This window comes from Antechinus flavipes, chromosome 3, assembly GCF_016432865.1.
Source record: "Antechinus flavipes isolate AdamAnt ecotype Samford, QLD, Australia chromosome 3, AdamAnt_v2, whole genome shotgun sequence".
In the NCBI taxonomy this organism is placed as follows: Eukaryota; Metazoa; Chordata; class Mammalia; order Dasyuromorphia; family Dasyuridae; genus Antechinus; species Antechinus flavipes.
The window spans coordinates 622,843,091-622,861,695 of NC_067400.1; the positions used below are offsets into that span (position 1 = coordinate 622,843,091).

The window sequence follows — 18,605 nt, forward strand, 5'->3', positions numbered from 1 at the left end:
ATTATTAATGATAAAGAAGATGAGAAAAGTTTATCATATTTTAGAAAAATTTCCAGAAAATAAGATTTGATATAATGAAAAAAAGAAGTTGACAGTCAGCAGAAGAATGGATCACTCTCTAATTACTTATCTTAGGGGAAAAGAGGGGGGAAATTAAATAATTCTATAAAAACAAGGAAAAAAGAAAAGTAAAAAGCAAAACTCTAAAATCAGGACAAGATGTTCCCATCTGTTCATTGTACTGGGGGAGGTGTGGAAGATAAAGACAAAGGGAACTTGTAAAAAATGAAATGCATTAAAAAAGATTAAGATAATGAAATGGAAGCTATGTAATTTTGTATTTATTTTTCAAAAGGTTAAAATTTCATTTGGGGAAAAAGAATGAGAGTGTAGATAAGTAAATAGGCTACTCACACACAATTTAATCTTTAGAAGAAAAACATTTAAAAAACATGAATCATTTAGTGAATAAAAAAGAATTAGGAGCTCCTGCCTTGCCATAAGAAATATCCAGAAGAAAAGTTTGCAACAACAAAAAAATAAATTGATAATCTACATTAAACTGAAAGAAGTTCATAGGCAACAAATCCATATCAATATTAATATATTATCCTAAATGTCTTAGCTCCAAAATTCCTAAATCCTATTGTTTTAATGATAAGAATCTCTCGTCAGTAACAAAGTAACGCCAGGCAATTTCATTGTCTCTTGCTCTGTTTTGGATACATGGAAACGAAAATCAAACGAAAGAGAAAATAAAGACCCCAAAACATTGCTGGAGAAGCTACAGCTAACATACATATGGTGACTTCAAAAGGAAATTTCAAATATATGTGCACATCATGCAAAAATTACCTTGAATTAATCCCTACACATGTAGAAAATTTTTGCAAAAATTCAAAAGCAGTAAAATGTATTCTTTATAGACCATAATAATAAAAATTATAAACTTTATGAAAGAAGATGATGAAAAGCCATACCAAAATGTACTGAGAAACAGCTAAAGCAGTTTGCATGGGGAAAGGGATGTGCCTTTAAAGATACCTTAACAAAATAGGAAAGAAAAGGATTAATTAAATGAATATTCATTAAAGGTTAAAAATATAAAATCAACATATATTAAAAGCCATAAAAGAAAAGACAGAAAAGACAGAGATGGAACACATAAAGTGGAAACAAAAACAATCTCTAGAAATGATTAATAAAATTTAAAGCTGATTCTTTCAAGGGACAAAATCAGATGAATCTTTTTTCTCCATTTTCTCTTATGTTGTATATTATTTCCTAACAGAAACGTTTAAACATTTGTTTTTAAAACATTCTATTACTTGTTTCCTTTCCTTTGACCACAGCCCTCTTCACACTAAGAAGTCAAGTAATTCAGTATAAGATACACATGTGCAAACATATAATTCATTTCCACAGTAGTCATGTTCTAAAAGAAAACAGACCAAAAATGCCCCACAGAAAATAAAGAAAAAAAAAGTTCTTTATTTTCTATTCAGAGACCTCAAGCACTTTTTCTGGGGATGGATAACAAGTTTCATTATAAATCCTTCAGAGTTGTTTTGTATCAACATATTGTTGAGAATAGTTGTCCTTCATTTCTGCTCATCTTATTGCTGTTACTTTGTACACAGTACATTTCATGTTGCATCAGTTCATAGAAGTCTTTCCAGGTTTTTCTGGCAGCATCCTACTTACCATTTTCTTATAGTACAATAGTATTTCATCAAAATCACATACTTCAATTTGTTCAGCAATTCCATAATTAATGAATATCCCCTCAATTTCTAATTCTTTGCCCCCCCAAAAGATCTGATATAAAAAGTCCTTTTGTTTTTGTTTTCTTCTTTTAGATACAGACCTAGAAGTGTAATTGCCAGCTCAAAGGGTATACATGGTTTTGTAGCATTTTGGACACAGTTCCAAATCACTCAATAGAATGGTTCAATTAATTCACAGTTCTGCCAACAAGGTATTAACATCTCATTTTCCCCACATGCCCTCTACCACTTGTCTTTTCCCTTTTCTGTCCTATTAGTCACTCTAATAGATAAGAGGGAGTACATCAGAATTGTTTTAATTTTCATTTCTCCATTCAATAGTGAGGTAGAGCATTTTTTCATATGATTAGATAGCTTTGATTATGTCATTTGAACTGTTCATACTTTTGATCAGTTATTAATTGAGGCATTGCTTTTATTTTTATAAATTTGACTCAGTTATTTATATGTTTGAGATATGAGACTTTTATTAGAGAAAATTGCTTTGAAAATTTTTTTACAATTATATTTGCAAACAGGATTTTTTCTCTAACCTATATCTCCCCTGTTTAATTTTTTCTTTCTCCTTTCATCTTATTCCTCCTCAAAATTGTTTTGTGTCTTACTAACCCTCCCCTAGTCTGCCTTCCTTTTTATCATTTCCCTTTCTTTTCTTATTGCCTTCTCCTATTTCCTATGGATATGGTAGATTTCTATACTCAACTGAGTGTGTGTGTTATTCCCTCTTTGAACCAGTTCTAATGAGAGTAAGGTTCAGTCACTCCTTCTTCCTCACTTTTCTCCTCCATGTAAAAGTTTATTCTTGCCACTTGTCCTTAAGAAAATTTCCTTCATTCTATCTATGTCTTTCCTTTTGTTCCTGTATGTTCCTCTCTCCGTCCTTAAGTTCGGTTTCTTTAGATATCATCCCTTCACATTGAACTAATACCTTCTGTTTATATGTGTGTGTGTGTGCGTGTGTGTGTGTGTGTGTGTGTGTGTGTAATATAACTTATATCTCCTGTATACTCCCCCCCCACACACACACATCCTCCCTAATATGAGAAAGTTCTTATGAGTCAGAAATACCATTTTCCCATTTAGGAATGTAAATCGTTTAATGTTGGGAAATCCCTTTTGATTTGTTTTTCCTGTTGACCTTTGTACATTTCTTATAATGTATCTGAAAGCCAAACTTTCTAATCAGATCTTTTCTTTTCCCTAAGAATATTTGGAAATCCTCTATTTCACTGAATATTCATCCCCCACTCAGGGATTATAATCACTTTTGTGGGTTTGGTGATCCTTGGTTCTAATCCTACCTCCATTGCTTTCCAAAATATCTTATTCAAAGTCTTCCAGTCCTTTAATGTAGAAATGGCTAAATCTTGTGTTATCCTGATTTTGTCTTCATGATACTTGAATTGTTTATTTTTGGGAAAGATGCATTAAGGAACAGATGAAATAAGGGTGAGGGTGAGTAGAAGAAATGGATGAAGAGAAGGGAGACAATTCCTTTGAGAAAAGTGTCCAATCCCTCATTCTACTGTGTCATAGACCACAGTTTCTGTGAATGAATTCCTGATGTCAGTTTTCATCTTATTCATGGTCCTTATGTTTAGCTGAGTCCTTCCCTGTGGGTCTTCAGTAATGGGGATCTGAAGAAGAAATACAAGAGGGAGAGAACCATGATGAATTAGGAGCAGATGTTCTTTATCTATTTCTGTGTCATGAAATCTTTGAAGACTCATCTGTTGAAAGCAATAGATGCCATTTCATTCTCATACTTTTAGATACTTGAAATATACTTCATAGAATTATGAAAGAAATAAAGGATATTGAAGTACAGTTATGGAAATGTCATTTAAATAGTCACAATAATTTAAGATATCCTCATTTTAGAGTCATTGAAAGCATTATTGGAGGTAGAAGACAGAATGGAGTGAACTCACCAATAGTCCCCTTGTTGTCTCCCTGGTCTCTTCTTTATCTGAAGTGAAGAATAGATTCCATCATTTCAATTCTCCCAGGATCAGGATTCCCTTCTACTATTCCTCCCCCTCCAGGCCAGGATTCTGTCATCTCCCTGAACAGATAACTTACATGGCTTTTCCTCTCTGGCTGCCTCACCATGATGGGGCTTGCAGGTATTCCAAGGAAGACAAGAGCAACAAAAATAGCTACAGTAGGAACAAAGGGAAGACATGGGATAAGGGGTGGGAGTTCACTCTCGGATTTTCTGTCATCATCCCCCCTTCACTAGAATATCTGTCTGCTTCAGAGTCTGGGTTACATAGGAAATGGAAAAAAGGCACAATGGGAAGAGGAGCTGAGATTTCTTACCTCCTAGAGATGTATCTCTGCAAAGATCCTAGTGAGACACACATGGGAAGAGAAAAGAACAAGGTCAGAAAAGATCTTAGAGGAAGAAGGTTAATCCTTACCCATCTCTGTTTCATCTTCTTTTCTCCAAACTTACCCAGTAGTGCAAGCAAGAGAAGGCAGAGGAGGAGGAGGAGGAGAAAGGAAGCACAGCTAAGGATGATGGCGAGGTTGTTACTTGGCTCTGAACATAGGTGAGGGGAGAGACAAGAGTCATCATGAATGACTGTGCTATGCAATGCCCACATTTCCCCTATAAAATTGTCACTACATTTTCTTCTCTTACTCCCTTCTACAGCTTCCCATCACCATCAGCATCAGAGTTTGGTATAAATCATGAGGGAGGGTTTATCTCTTGGAATAAGAGTGAGATAGACTGAAACCCAAATAAAGATGTATTTGTTAAAAATGACATAAGGAGGAATGCCTCATGTCCCAGCTCACACATTGGGTTCCCATTAACCAGGAAATGAGGACGGGGTGAAAGTCTCTATAGATTCTTACACTGTTTCTTGGCCAGAAGTAAGGCCATGCTTTCATTTCCTTGTAGGGTCTGAGGAATGGAGTGGTTACCAGTACCTTCCTGTTGGATTTCTCTCACCTTTTACTTCTCTTACAAGAAGCTCCAGGGCATCACTAGACTGCTTCCAGAGACTTTCATTGGTGCCCAGCTGATAGCTGCAGCTGTAATTGCCAGAGTCCTTGAAGGTTACATGGGTCAAGGAGAACCTACCCCGGTCTTCATGGGCTTCCATGCTGTGCAGGATTCTCTCAACTCCCTCCTTATACAGAACAAACCTAGGTATCCATGAGGGTCCCCAGCAAAGGAGGGTCACATTGCTCCCTGAGGCTACTTGTAGACCAGGCCAGGCTGAGAGGGAAGGCTTGGGGAGTGCATCTGGAAACACAAACAAAGACCCGAGATACTGAAGATCCCCTCCACAGCTGTGTTGAGGGTGGGTGTAAGGGAGGCCAAGATCATAGAGGTCTCTGAAGAATTTCCTGACCAACCATTCCATTGATTCTGACCATTCATTGCCCTGAGTCTGCTTCCCTTAACAGGAGTAGATACTAAACTCCAGATGGTCTTTGGGGCTATCTAGGAAAATACGTTATTTCTCCTTCCATTCTTGTCCCTTGAGCTTGATGCAGTTCCTGAGCTGATCCATCCTTCCAACTATGTTTTCCATTTCCTAAAGGATAACTAGTCCTTATCCCAACCTCTCTTTTTGATGTTAAAAGGAGGCCACATTTTCTGGGCTGTCTTTCAATCTTAACTTCCATCCTTCTGTTTTTTGCCTGGAGAACTTGAAGCCATTCTTACCTGTCACCAAGATCTCTAGGGCATCACTGGGCTCTGATGCCTGGTATGGAGCCATTCTTTCATAGTAGACACAGGTGTAGTTGCCAGAATCCTGGGGCTTCACAGAGAGGAGGGGGAAGACAGCTGAGGTGCCAGATGTGTTCTGGCTCTGCAGGGGCTGAGGTCTGCCCACCTTCAACAGAGTAAATGTTGCTTTCCATAGTGCTGACTGAGGGGTCTGCCTGCACAGGAGAGTCACATGCTTCCCAGGCTCCACCATCAGGCCTGGGAGGGCTGAGAGGGAAGGCTTGGGCAGAGATCCTGAGAGGGGAAGAATGGGGCGGGGTGTCAGGACACTTGGGTGAAGTCCCTATTCTGACTCTCACTTCCTACATGACCATGGTTCATTCATAGGGCTCATCTGAGACTCAGTTATTTCCTCTGTAAAGGAGGAGGTAGGAAAAGAAGATCTTTCCTTTCATTCTAATCACCCAGCTAGCAATCTAAGTTAACTGTTACATGTAGAGAGCCAGAATTCTGGAGAAGCATACTTAAAACAAAGTGTTAACTCAGTGGAATTGATAAGCCAATAGTTATCTAGTTTTGAATGGTGATTAATAGTTCTCTAGGTCAGTACGTGTACTTAGTACTTAATATAGTTCTACCAGATGCACACCTATGATGATGTAATTATAATAGAGTATATATGAACCAACAAGGACTGGATGAGAGACATTCACTCCATCTCCCACCACCTTGGTGGCTTCCCTGTTATCCTTCATTTCTCCACTGAGACCAAGGCCCATCTGAAGCGTCTCCAGAAAGCTAGCCTGGGCCCCAGGCAGTCAACCTATCTGGTCCTTTCCAGCCACATACACCCAGCCTATGATCTCATGTCTCTGATGACTGAAAGATGGGGAGATGATGGTCTCTTCCTTCTTATCAGGACCATCACATTCAGGCTCAGGGATGAGTCAGAGTCCAGGATAGTGAAGGTTTGTCTCCAGGCTCTGTCATTCACATGTAAGTGATCCTGGACAAGCCTTTTCCTCTATCAGGGCCTCATCTGATTATTGGTAATGGAAGGATTTGATTTCTTTCAGCTCTGGGTATCTGTGCCTCTTCTAACTCCTAACTCAGGCTTTACCATCAGCTTTTACCCAAGATGCCAGATCACAACAGAAATATCTCATGTGTGGGAGGGGGGTGTGTGGAGCCAAGATGGCAGATAGGACACAGGCTTCATTCTAAGCTCCCTTTCTACCCTCATTAGTAATTATCAAATTCAGCTTCTGAAATAGTGCTTGACTGGTAAAAACCACAAACATTGGGAATACAACAAATTACTAGTTGAAGATAATCTGGAAGATCACCAGGAAAGGTTTGTCCTGATAGGGCAAGAGGAGCCTAGTGTAGGCAGGGAGGCAGAACATAGAGCCTAGCATACTGAGTGGACAGGTGGTAGATGCAGACTCTGCGGGTGGAGAATTTGCAGGGAGGACTCTTCCACAGGTTGGCTGCTCTACTTTGGTTGTAAAGCAGATCAGCAAAGAAGTTACACAAATGCCAAAGATAGAGTGTGCTCCAAAAAACACCAGAATTTAATAGGACTTGACTAAACCCACCCAGCACCAGAAGTGACTCAGCACGGACCAGGACAGCCTCATTCTGCAGCCTAGGGCTTTTGTCCAAGGCAGCCACACTTCTGCACAAGGCAGGGTGGGGGGAGGAGGGAGGGACTCTGCCTAGGGCAGTGGAACTTCTGCTGCAAGGCTCTTCACGGGGCACTTCCACAACCCAGCTGCTCTTTGTAGCTTGTTTGCAAGACACCTACTGTCCATCTATCTGTCCCTGTTCAATAGGGGAAGCTGGTAACCTCCTTGCCCTGAAGGCAGATCCTAAGGACTTTTAAAAAAATGAGTAAAAAAGCCAAGCAAACTCTAACTATTGATGGCTTCTATACAGAAAGAGAGCAGGTTTCCAACCCTGAATTGACCAATAGCAGACAGTGTCCAGACAAAACCCCAAAGAGGGGTGTAACCTGGTCTCCATCACACAAGGCTCTCCAAGAAGAAATTATAAAATATCTTAAAAGAGAGCTAGAAGAAAAATGGGGAAAGGAAAGAGAAGCTCTGCAAGAGAGTACAGAAAAGGCATATAACTTATTAGAAGAAAAATTTGATAAAGTGGTAAAAGAAAACAACTTCCTGAAATGTGAATTGGAAAAGGTAAAGAACTCCCAGGAAAGTAGGATTTGTGCATTGGAAAAAGAAAATAATGCAGTAAAAAAAATAGTGCAATGGAAAAAAATTCCATAGAGCAAAACAACTCATTTAAAAACTCAATGGGACATATACAAAAAGAAGTAAAAAAAAAAGCTAATAAAGAAAATAACTCATTAAAAATCAGAACTGAACAAACAGAAATGAATGATTCATTGAGACATCAAGAATCAGTCATGCAAAACCAAAAAAATGCAAAAAATAGAGAAAATTTTATATATCTACTTGGAAAAACAACAGATGTGGAAAATAGATCTAGAAGAGATAATCTGAGGATTATTGGACTTCCTGAAAATTATGATGAAAAAAAAAAGCTGACACTATTTTACAGAAAATCATCAAAGAGAACTGCTCAGATGTAATAGAATCAGAAGGTAAAAGATGCATTGAAAGAATTCATCGAACACCTTCTGAAAGAGACCCCAAAATAAAAATCCCAAGGAATAAGGTGGCTAAATTTTAGAACTATCAGACTAAGGTAAAACTATTACAAGCAGCCAGGAAAAAAAAAACAATTCATATACTGAGGAGCCACAATAAGAATCACTCAGAATCTAGCTGCTTCCACATTAAAAGATTAAAGAGCCTGGAATCTGATCTTCTGAAAGGCAAAAGAACTTGAATTGAGTCAAGAATAAACTAACCAGCTAAGCTGATTATTTTCTTCCAGGGAAGAAAATTGATATTTAATGAAACAGATGAATTCCATTTATTCCTAGTGAAAAAACAAGAACTAAACAAAAAATTTGACCTCCAAATATAGGACTCAAGAGAAGCATAAAAGATAAAAAAGTCTTGAGAACTGTATTTCTGTTATGGGTGTACATAAAGAGCATGTGTATAATTTGATTTTACTCTTATAATACAAAAAATGGAAATAGAAGTGGAAAGGGGATAGTATCACAAAAAAGGGAAAAGGGGAGATAAAAAGAGTGAAATTACATGCCATGAACAGGCAATGGAAACCTCTCATATCTGAGGGAATTTAGGAAAGGGGAGGAACATTGTGTGAATCTTATTCTCATTAGATTTGTCTCAAAGACAAAATATTAGACATATTTGGTTTACAGAGAAATTTCTCTCACCTCATTAAAAAGTGGAAGAAGAAAAGGGAAAAGGAAATGAGTAATAAATGAAAGGTATAAAAAAGGGGAAGGGACTCAAAGGGTATTGGAGGGATTCTAAAGAGGTAGAGCTGCATGTGGCAAATGGTGCCTATAAATTTAATACTGGGGAGGGGGGTAAGAGGGGAAAGAATAAGAAAAGCATAATCTGGGGATAATAAGATGGCAGGAAATACAGAATTAGTAGTTTTAACTGTAATTGTGAATGGGATGAACTCTCACATAAAACGGGGTGGATAGCAGACTGGATCAAAAGCCAGAATCCTACAATATGTTGTTTACAAAAAAAACACATTTAAAGCAGGGAGATACATACAGAGTAAAGGTAAAAGACTGGAGCAGAATTTATTATGCTTCAGGTGAAGTCAAAAAAGCAGGGGTAGCCATTCTTATCTCAGATTAAGCAAAAGCAAACATTGATCTAATTAAAAGAGATAAGGAAGGAAACTATATCTTGCTAAAGGGTAACATAGACAATGCAGCAATATCAATACTAAACATATATGTACCAAGTGGTATAGCATCTATCTTCCTAAAGGAGAAGTTAAGAGAGTTGCAAGAAGAAATAGATAGTAAAACTAGATGGAGATCTCAACCTTGCACTCTCAGAATCAGATAAATCAAACCACAAAACAAATAAGAAAGAAGTTAAAGAGGTAAATAGAATATTAGAAAAGTTAGGTATGATAGAGCTTTTGAGAAAACTAAATGGAGTCAGAAAGGAGTACACTTTTTTCTCAGGAGTTCATGGAACCTATACAAAAATTGACCATATATTAGGACATACAGACCTCAAAATTAAATGCAGAAAGGCAGAAATAGTAAATGCATTCTTTTCAGATCATGATGCAACAAAAACAACATTCAACAAAAAGCTAGGGGTAAATAGACCAAAAAATAATTGGAAATTAAATAATCTCATTGTAAAGAATGAATGGGTGAAACAGCAAATCATAGAAACAATTAATAATTTCACCCAAGAAAATGACAACATTGAGACAACATACCAAAATTTGAGGGATGCATCCAAAGTGGTAATAAGGCTAAATTTTATATTTTTAGAGGCTTACTTGAATAAAATAGAGAAAGAGAAGATCAATGAACTGGGCTTGCAACTTAAAAAGCTAGAAAAAGAGCAAATTAAAAAAAAACCCAATCAAATGCTAAACTTGAAATTCTAAAATTAAAAGGAGAAATTGATAAAATTGAAAATAAAAAAAAAAACTATTGAATTAATAAATAAAACTAAGAGTTGGTTTTATGAAAAAACTAACAAAATAGATAAACTTTTGGTAAATCTGATAAGAGAAAGGAAAGTAGAAAATCAAATTGTTAGTCTTAAAAATGAAAAGGGAGAACTTTCCACCAATGAAGAGGAAATTAGAGCATTAGATCAGGCTGTGTGGGCCCCCTGCTCTTGGTTCTGCGAGACCCCTGTCTGGGCAGAGAGCAGAAGAGTCACACAGCATTATTCTTGGGTCGCCACACTTCTCACCTATCACCACCAGCTCCAGGGTCTCACTGGATTCTGATTGTGTACCAGAGGCTGTCCTGTCCTTGTAAGTACATCTGTAGATCCCAGTGTCCTCAGGTCTGACAGAAGGGAGGGAGAAGTCAGTCCAGAGATCTGCTGAGGTCTGGTTTTGTAAGGGCTTCTGGATCCCCATCTTCCACAGAGTGTATATCACCTTCTCAGAGAGAAGCCAGCCTGGGCCTTGAGCACCAGAGAGTAATATTGGTCCCTGGGGCCACCACAAGGCCCGGCTGGGCCCGCAGAGTGGGTCTGGGTAGTTGTCCTGAGGAGAAAGGGGTGCCTGAGGTCAATGTCAGATGTCATTTCTAGACCCCCTCTGCTAACCCCCTGAGAGGACCAGCAGAAATCTTGCTTTTGGTCTCACTCTCTGCCTTAGATCCTGTCTGAGTGGAGAACACCGCCATTATCCTGGAGCCTAAACTGAGATGGCCCAGAGGTTCCTTCCAGCCCTATTCCAACCATCCCTTTAGAATTCCCTGGATCTTATGCTGTTCCACTACTTTTGTGGGCCTCTATGTGGGGACATGGAATGGGTACTTAGGGATTCTTATGAGCAGTCACCAAGCACAGTCAGCTCCACCACTGGGCTAGGATGGGATGCTCTGTGTGGTGGTGTCTTCTTGTAGTAAATACACCTGTAGCTCCCAGTATCCTTGGCCCTCACAGATGGAAGTGAAAATTCAGTCCTGAGCCCTGCAGGGATCTGTAGCAGTAAGGGCTCCAGGCTCTTTGCATCCAGCAGGGCAAAACTGCAGTCCTGAGTGGGGGATTGTTCGGGTATTTGGCACCAGATGGTCACTGTTTTTCCTGGAGATATCAAGGGTCCAGGTGAAGTTCCAATGTTGGGTGTGGAGAAGGCTCCTGGTGAAGGAGGAAGGAAGAAATTTAATGGTCTGATCGCCCCAATCTCATGCAATCATTCTATGACAGAGCCAAGCAGGGAAAGGTAGGCCAAGGGTACTTGATTGGGCCCATTTGTACAATCCTATAGGCTTGGGGTACTTGGTACATGGGCTCCTTGTTCACATTTAGAAAGCTGTTCTGAGGCAAAGGTGGCTGTCAGTGTACAGAGCAATGGAAGAAAAGTGACATGGGGAGAGATCACACTCTCACACTTGCCCCCATTCTTACTCCCTTCAAGGGGTCCAAATCTCGCCCTACAGCCAGGCCAGCAGGAGCAAGGATGAATCCTAGTACAACATAACTGACAAATTCAGTCCTTTCTATTGTATTTTAAGGTAAGAAAAATCTCTGTCTTCTCTTCCAAATAACTCCATATCTCTGGGATAGGCAGATCTCTAGATTCTCCAGCCTCAATTTCCCTACACGGTGGCAGGTGCTTGTCCTGTCACCCACTGTCAATACTGCAGTGAAATCAGAGCAGTAGGTTCTAGAGGAGAATGGGGATTCCTTCTGAGCTCTCTTTTTCCTACCCTCATTCATCATCTATCAGTCATTTCCTGCTTGGTGAAGGGGGAACCCCAAAGATTTAGGGAAGGAGTCATTCTTGCTACTCCGAAGATGGTCACTGTCCCAAGGATCACAAAGTTTTTAGCTCAAACACCCCCATTAGACCACCCAGCCCATTAGAATATGAGCTTCATGTCACGAAGGGAGGAACTGAGTTCCAGAAGGCCAGGACTTTCCCATAGTCACCCCACCAGCATCTAGGAGGACAGGTGTGTGAATGTTATTTCACAGCCACCATATTTAAGGCTCCTTCTCCCTTCATCAGGTTATTTTCTGTCACAGTCAGATGGACATTAGCTTGCAGTAGTGAGAAGGCTCTGTGTTAGAGTGGATCCAAAAGAGAGGTAAATATGGCATTCTGGGAAGGACCAGGGCATTGCCACATGATGCCACCTGGGACAGCATCCTGGGGCAGCCAGCATCTGAGCTGGGCTTTAAGCATGTATAGGAAAGCGATGGGTGAAGGTGAGATGGGCATTAAAGGCAGGGGAAACAGGGTGAGCAAAGGCAGAGAGGTGGGACATGATGAGGGTTGGGGGAAGCATCTGTCCAGGCTGATGCAAATGTAGGGAAGCCAGTAGGGAACACTGCGAGACAAAAAGAGGCAGGTGAGATATTGGCGATGTGAGCATAAAGAAGAAAGCAAACGTTCATCTGGGTAAAGTTTCCTCAGTAAAAGCTGGGTGCCCCGGCTCCCAAAGGCGGCTGTGTATGTCTGAGGGAGGAACAGCCTGGCTCATATGGCTGAGTCACCAAGGGACCCTGAGCAGATGGGGGAGATTCCTGGGTTTGCAGCCAAGAGAAATGGCTCTTAATCCTGTCCCTGACACTTCAGATCCTGCTGATTTTCTTGAGTCACCTTATCTCTTCTGCAGGCCTCAGTTTCTCCATCTCTAAAAGAAAAATCATCACATGTGAGCTCTCCTCCTGGCAGAATTATTGAGCGGAAATATTTCTAAACTTCATAATTTTAAACTCTGAGTAGGTGAGGCAGGTGGTCTCAGAGCCTACGGAGGTTATTGGTGAGGGGAGACAGTTAATAAAGACCGACATTTTTTCCTTTTATTCATCGACTCTCTAGAGTTGGATGTGGGGCTCCTCTCCAAGGACTGGCCTTCCCCCAAAGGATGATTTGATACCTGCACCCCTCACCTGTCACCATCAGGGCCAGGGGTTCACTGTACTCTGACCACAAGGGCCCCTTTCCAGAGCGGCACCTGTAGCTTCTGGCATCTCTCTCATCATCTACTTTCCTGAGCACAAAGTCTGCCTGTGACCACGAGTCATTTCTCTCCTCTCTGAGCTCTCCATCCTTCCAGAGCTGGAACCTGTCACTCCCCAGTTGGCCCTGGCACCTGAGGGTCACATCCGCTCCCTTGGCGACCACGGGACTTGGGAGAGCCCAGAGGGTGGGTCTTGGAAAGATTTCTGAAGAGGAAAGTAATTTGATTTTTAGGGATGTCTCTGGAGCCAGTGTTTCTCCTCCACATCCTGAAGTCCCTCCTTTCATCACCCCTTCCATTCCTTGCAATGCCGCCTGTTTTCCTTCCTGTTTATCCCAGGAGAGGATTCCTGGGTTGATTTGAGACAAAGACAGAAAAGAGAACATTGTGCTTTTGGGGTCAGGACTCACCTGTCTGTGCCCTAACCTCGCAGTGCAGACAAAGCCCTGTAGGAGAAGACCAGGTTACAGATAGCTCCACTCCAGCCCATGCTGAACTCTTCCCCAGCCCTTGCCAAAGCCCCTAATCATCTAATTCTGCTTTTCTCAGAATATGAAGGGGGATCCCTGGGAGCAGAGACTGGGTCCTGCTTTGCCCCCAATGATTCTGTCTCCTCTTTAGGTTTCCTCCCTGTCCTTCTGACTCAGTCAGCCAAGTGTCTTGGCACAATGTTCCTCCCTCACCAGCGTTAACCTTGGAGACTCACCGATGGAGAGCAGCAAAGTGAGTGTGGAGTCCATGGTGGGTCTTCAGCTCTGTCCCAGTCTCGACTGTGCAGAGGACCAAAGGTTGCAGGATTGGAGGCTGGCCCAGGATGTGGTGGCCAGCCCTTCTACCTCAGGCCTCCTAAACCCCGACCCCACAGTTTCCGCACTTATACTGATAAAAGGGACCATGGTCCTCCAAGGTTTATTTCTGAACAAACTAGAGTGACTTAAAGTAAATGGAAACGGGAAAGGACTGTGGAATATGATGGGTATTTAGTGTTAAAGACGTCTGACGGTGATCTGGGGTCACATACACACATCCCTGTTCTGTGAAAGGACCAGCCCTGGCCACAAAAAGCCTGACCCTGTAATCACGAGGATTCAGATTTAATGCCAAACATTACAGCTCCGGAAGGCTGACTTGAGGGGTGGATGGACACATATTCCATGCCTGGTATGACTTCTCGATGAAGGTCTTTTGCTGTTTTAATATGAACATCATCACCAGCAGCCACAACACCCATAGTAACAACAGTGGATATCATTGTAAAGTACTTTGAGCTTGGCAAATATTTTACAAACGTGTTCTCATTTGAGCCTCAGAACAACATGTGAGGTAGGTATCACATTATCCAGATTTTACAGATGAGATTGCTGATGGAGACAGAGTTAAATTCCCTGCCCAGGCTCATAAAACAAATAAATATCTCCATATCAGCATTTCCTGGTTCTAATCGATTAAAATCATGAATCCAAATGCAGATGATGTAGGCATTTGTTGCTCTCCATCTCCAAGGATATAAATGACTCAGTCACTCCATCTCCTGTAGGATGCCAAAATGGCCAGCACTGGTATTGGCTGCTCTGTTTGCCCTTTGCTCAGCCCTTCTCCATACGCTTACAATAGCTGATTGACTAGGACATATCAAGAGTCAATCGGGACAGTAGCTGACTGTTCTGGGTTGCCTTGCACATCATCAGTCAATAATCTGTTGGCACAGTCCCATGAGACAAGTGGCATCCTAGCTAGAAAGACCCCAGCTCAAACTCGATGACCATTTATCAAGCTTCTGCCATGTTGCCTGACCTGTGCTAGTTGCTGGGAATTCAAAGAGAAAAAACAAATAGATCAGTCCTTACTTTACTGGCAAGGGCACAAATATATTTCAGTACAAGCATTTATGCAGAACTAATTTGCAGGTTAAGGGTCAACTTTCATTTAAATGATTGTTAATGATAGTACAGGCGTTGAGAGCGCCCAAAGAAAATGTGGGGAATAATGAGCTGGGACACAAGAGGAATTGAAGTTAAAGTAATTAAGCATGGCAAAAGAGAGTCTGGAATGCAAATAGCTTTGACCTTGTTAGTGCTTGGCTCAGCATACCTGGTGAAGGCATTGGATGGTACCTAGGCAGGCTTTCAGTTCATTTAAAAGTAAGATTCATCAATTTTCATTTCCTGTGGCTGGAAATTGGGGATGAGGATACATTTGTGATTGTAGGTCCGATAGTCTCAGGTTCTATTTGACACACAATCAGTGCATTGAGCAGCCTCTGTCATCTCTTGGGGATTCAAAGACAGAATATTCCCAAAGAGCCTCCATTCTCACAGGTTACATAGCATGTACATAGACTATGTTTATACAGACTAAATACACGCCATGTTAGTATAAAATAAATATACATCTGTGGGTAGATATGTATTTGTCAGGGAGTTAAGGCACTAGTGTATACGCTACTAAGAATAATTCCATTTTCACGATGGTGTGTGAGCAGATTCTCCAATGAACAGAGGATCTCAGTAAGACAAAGGTGGTGGGGAAGGGCCTAGAGATATGAGAGATGGCCCAAACAAAGATATATCCCTATATAGAAACAGATCTATGTCTATAAATACACACCTCATAGCAGAGTATAAATATCAGAGTCAATTTTTCATCTAACTTTCTGGTGGTTTTAGTAAATGGAAAGCTTGAGGTGAGACCAATGTGGTGAGATGACTGTTCCAAACATTGCTGAGACCCTCACCTTCATTTCAAAAGTGTTACAAGCTTAGGCTGTGAGAGTGCTGCTTTGCCTTGCCTCCACCAGGCCACATCAGACATACTTTGGAGTGTGATCCTGTAGAATCTGGAATAATGAGGATAAATTCTGGGCAGGGTGATATGAATGATCACCAGTCATTGATCTGGCAAATCCCCTCCATGAATTTGGGGGATTTAGAATTCAGAGGCCCTGCCCTTGGGGATTAGAAGAAAATATTGGTAAGTGATTAAGAAGTAGTTCAGCTCTGGGCCTAGAATCTGCTAAGAAATGTTAAGGTCAAAGATGAAACAGCTTCCTTCAGGGAGAGGACGGGAGGGGTAACTCATGAGTTTTTCCCTTGATCTCTCCTTGGCCCCTTCTGTATCTTAGGAAGAGGGAGTTTCCAGGACTGGGAATCCCTTCCACAATCCCCTCCCATTGACTCATTAACATAACCCTTCCTTGCCCCAATGACTTACATAGTGGTTCCTCTTTGGGACCCTCATGCTGCATGTGGCTACTCCAAAAGAGACAAGGGCAATAAAGACATTGATATGGAGAGAAAGCAATATGACAGGGGATAATGTTCCATCTGGGAGACTTTATGAACATCCTGTAGTCACCATGTTTCCCAATTAATGTAGAGGTTCCAAGGTTATGTTGGAAGGAAGAAACAGAGGATTATGCGGAAAAGAGATGAATCTACTTATGTCCTAGGGCTTTCTCCTTGCCCATACCCTGGTGATACACAAGGGAAGGGAAGAAGCAAAGTCAGGGAAGATCACAAAGAAGAAATTGAAAGTCCCAGTCCCAACCTAGTTTTATTCCCTATGACATAAAGGTTTAATGATGTTTTACCTATAGAGATGAATCCTTGGCAGAGGAATGCCATCAAGAGAAGGCAAAGGAGGGAGGAAATGGAGCTGAACCTGATAATGAGGGTGTTACTGGGACTGAAGCTAATGTGGTTGAGAGAGAAGAATCTTCATAATTCACTATCATTAGATAACCCTCACATTGTATCTATATTTTCCTCTCTTATTTCCCCCCAAATATACCCATGTTCACCAGCAATCCAAAGATTAAGGGAAATGCTGCTCAGAAAGGGCTTCTCCCTTGAAATTATATTCAGAAGCCTAGAAAGTAGCATAGCATTATGGGTCCCAGGGAAGTATGAGGGAAAGTCTCACATGCCAACCCACAATCTTTTTTTTCCTACAGGCCTGGAATTGAGGAAAAGTTTAAAATAACAGTAGTGTCTGTTCCCATGTTTCTTGGCCAGAGCCAAGGTCTTGGTTTCTTTACCTTGTATTGGCTAAGTAAGAGAGTATCATTGGCACCTTCCAGTGAGTATTGTGGGCTTCTGCTTCTTACTGCAGGGGTCATTGCCTTTTTTCCAGAGACTTTCCTTGGTGCAAAGTTGGTAGTGAAAGCCAAAGTCCTTGAGGATCACCTTTGTCAGGAATAGCTGTTCTCCATCTTGGGTGATATCCATGTTCACGAGAGTTTTTTCATCTCCTTTCTTTTAGAGAACAAAGCAATTATTCCTTGAGGGTTCCCATCACAGCAGGGGGTCACATTGGCCTTGAGATCACTTCTGGGCCAAGTCAGGCTGTGAGGGAAAGCTTGGGACGTGTATAAGGAAATCCAAACAGAAGTCAGAGATCCTCAATGTTAGCTTCACAGTTGTAATGTTGGTTGAGTGGGTGAAAGTAGCAAGAGGTGTGAGGTCTCAGAAAGACACCACCAGAAAGACTCCAATGATTTTTTGATGAAGGGAGCCATCTACACTCAGAGAGAGGACTATGGGAACTGAATGTGGATCACAAAATAATATTCACAGTCTATTTGTTGTTCTTAGTTTGCGTTTTGTTTTCTTACTCATTTATTTTCTTTTTTGGATCTGATTTTTTTGTGCAGCAAGAGAATGTATAAATATGTTTATACATATTGGATTTAACACATTTTAACATGTTTAACATATATTGGATTGCTTGCCATCTAGGGGAAGGGGTGGGGAAAAGAAGGAGGAAATCTTAAACACAAGGCTGTGAAAGGGTCAATTTTGTCAAATTATCTGTGCATATGTTTTGAAAATAAAAAGCTTTATTAAAAATATTTGAACCTTCTCTCTCATGGAAATGGTTCAAATTAGGAAGATAACAGTCATTTGGGTATAGAAATCTATCTTGTCCAATAGGGAAATAGTAGGGGAGGAGTGAATGAGAAGAGAGAGGTGATAAAAGGGGAGGCAGCAGTTAGAAACAACAATCTTTTAAAGATGATGATGTGAAAGGAGAAGGAAGAACAAAAAAGCAGTAATATAGGATGGTGGAAAACACAGTAGTCGTAACTGTGGATTAAGCATGTAATGAACTCACCAATTAAATCAAAGTACACAGCAGAATGCATCAAATATCAGAATTGTATGGCACATTATTTATAAGAAACACATTAGAAGTAGAGAGACAGAGTAAGGCTAAGAGTCTGGAGCAAAATATATTTTGCTTCATCTTAATGAAAAAAAAAAAGACTGAGAGTGACCAACTAAATTTAATAATCTTATCCAAAAGCATGAATGGGTCAATGAAAATCATAAATGCCATTCAGAATTTTATCAAGAAGAATGACAATTGCACTATATCGCAGAATTTATGGGATGAAGCCAAGGAGGGGCTTTGGGGAAATCTGATAGATTTTGATCTAATCTTACAAGAAGATGTTTTGGCCAGAACCTGAAACAAGGTACTAAGTAGAACTAATCAATACAAGGCTTGTGTTCACACCTTT

General features: G+C 40.7%; 2 protein-coding genes across 2 annotated transcripts; both read right to left on the reverse strand.

Annotated features, from left to right (window-relative positions):
• Window positions 1-2,743: 2,743 nt before the first annotated feature.
• Window positions 2,744-10,524, reverse strand: LOC127556484 (immunoglobulin superfamily member 1-like). The gene is made up of 8 exons (XM_051989658.1): window positions 10,353-10,524; window positions 5,473-5,772; window positions 4,750-5,046; window positions 4,246-4,332; window positions 4,110-4,137; window positions 3,870-3,946; window positions 3,719-3,756; window positions 2,744-3,424 (listed from the first exon to the last, which is right to left on the reverse strand). Exons 1-8 carry the CDS (start codon window positions 10,522-10,524, stop codon window positions 3,305-3,307), a joined length of 1,119 nt encoding a protein of 372 aa, XP_051845618.1. The 3' UTR covers window positions 2,744-3,304.
• A 116-nt stretch (window positions 10,525-10,640) lies between these two features.
• LOC127557608 (immunoglobulin superfamily member 1-like) lies at window positions 10,641-17,310 on the reverse strand. The gene is made up of 4 exons (XM_051990917.1): window positions 17,190-17,310; window positions 13,495-13,530; window positions 13,014-13,289; window positions 10,641-11,252 (listed from the first exon to the last, which is right to left on the reverse strand). Exons 1-4 carry the CDS (start codon window positions 17,308-17,310, stop codon window positions 10,939-10,941), a joined length of 747 nt encoding a protein of 248 aa, XP_051846877.1. The 3' UTR covers window positions 10,641-10,938.
• Window positions 17,311-18,605: the final 1,295 nt, after the last annotated feature.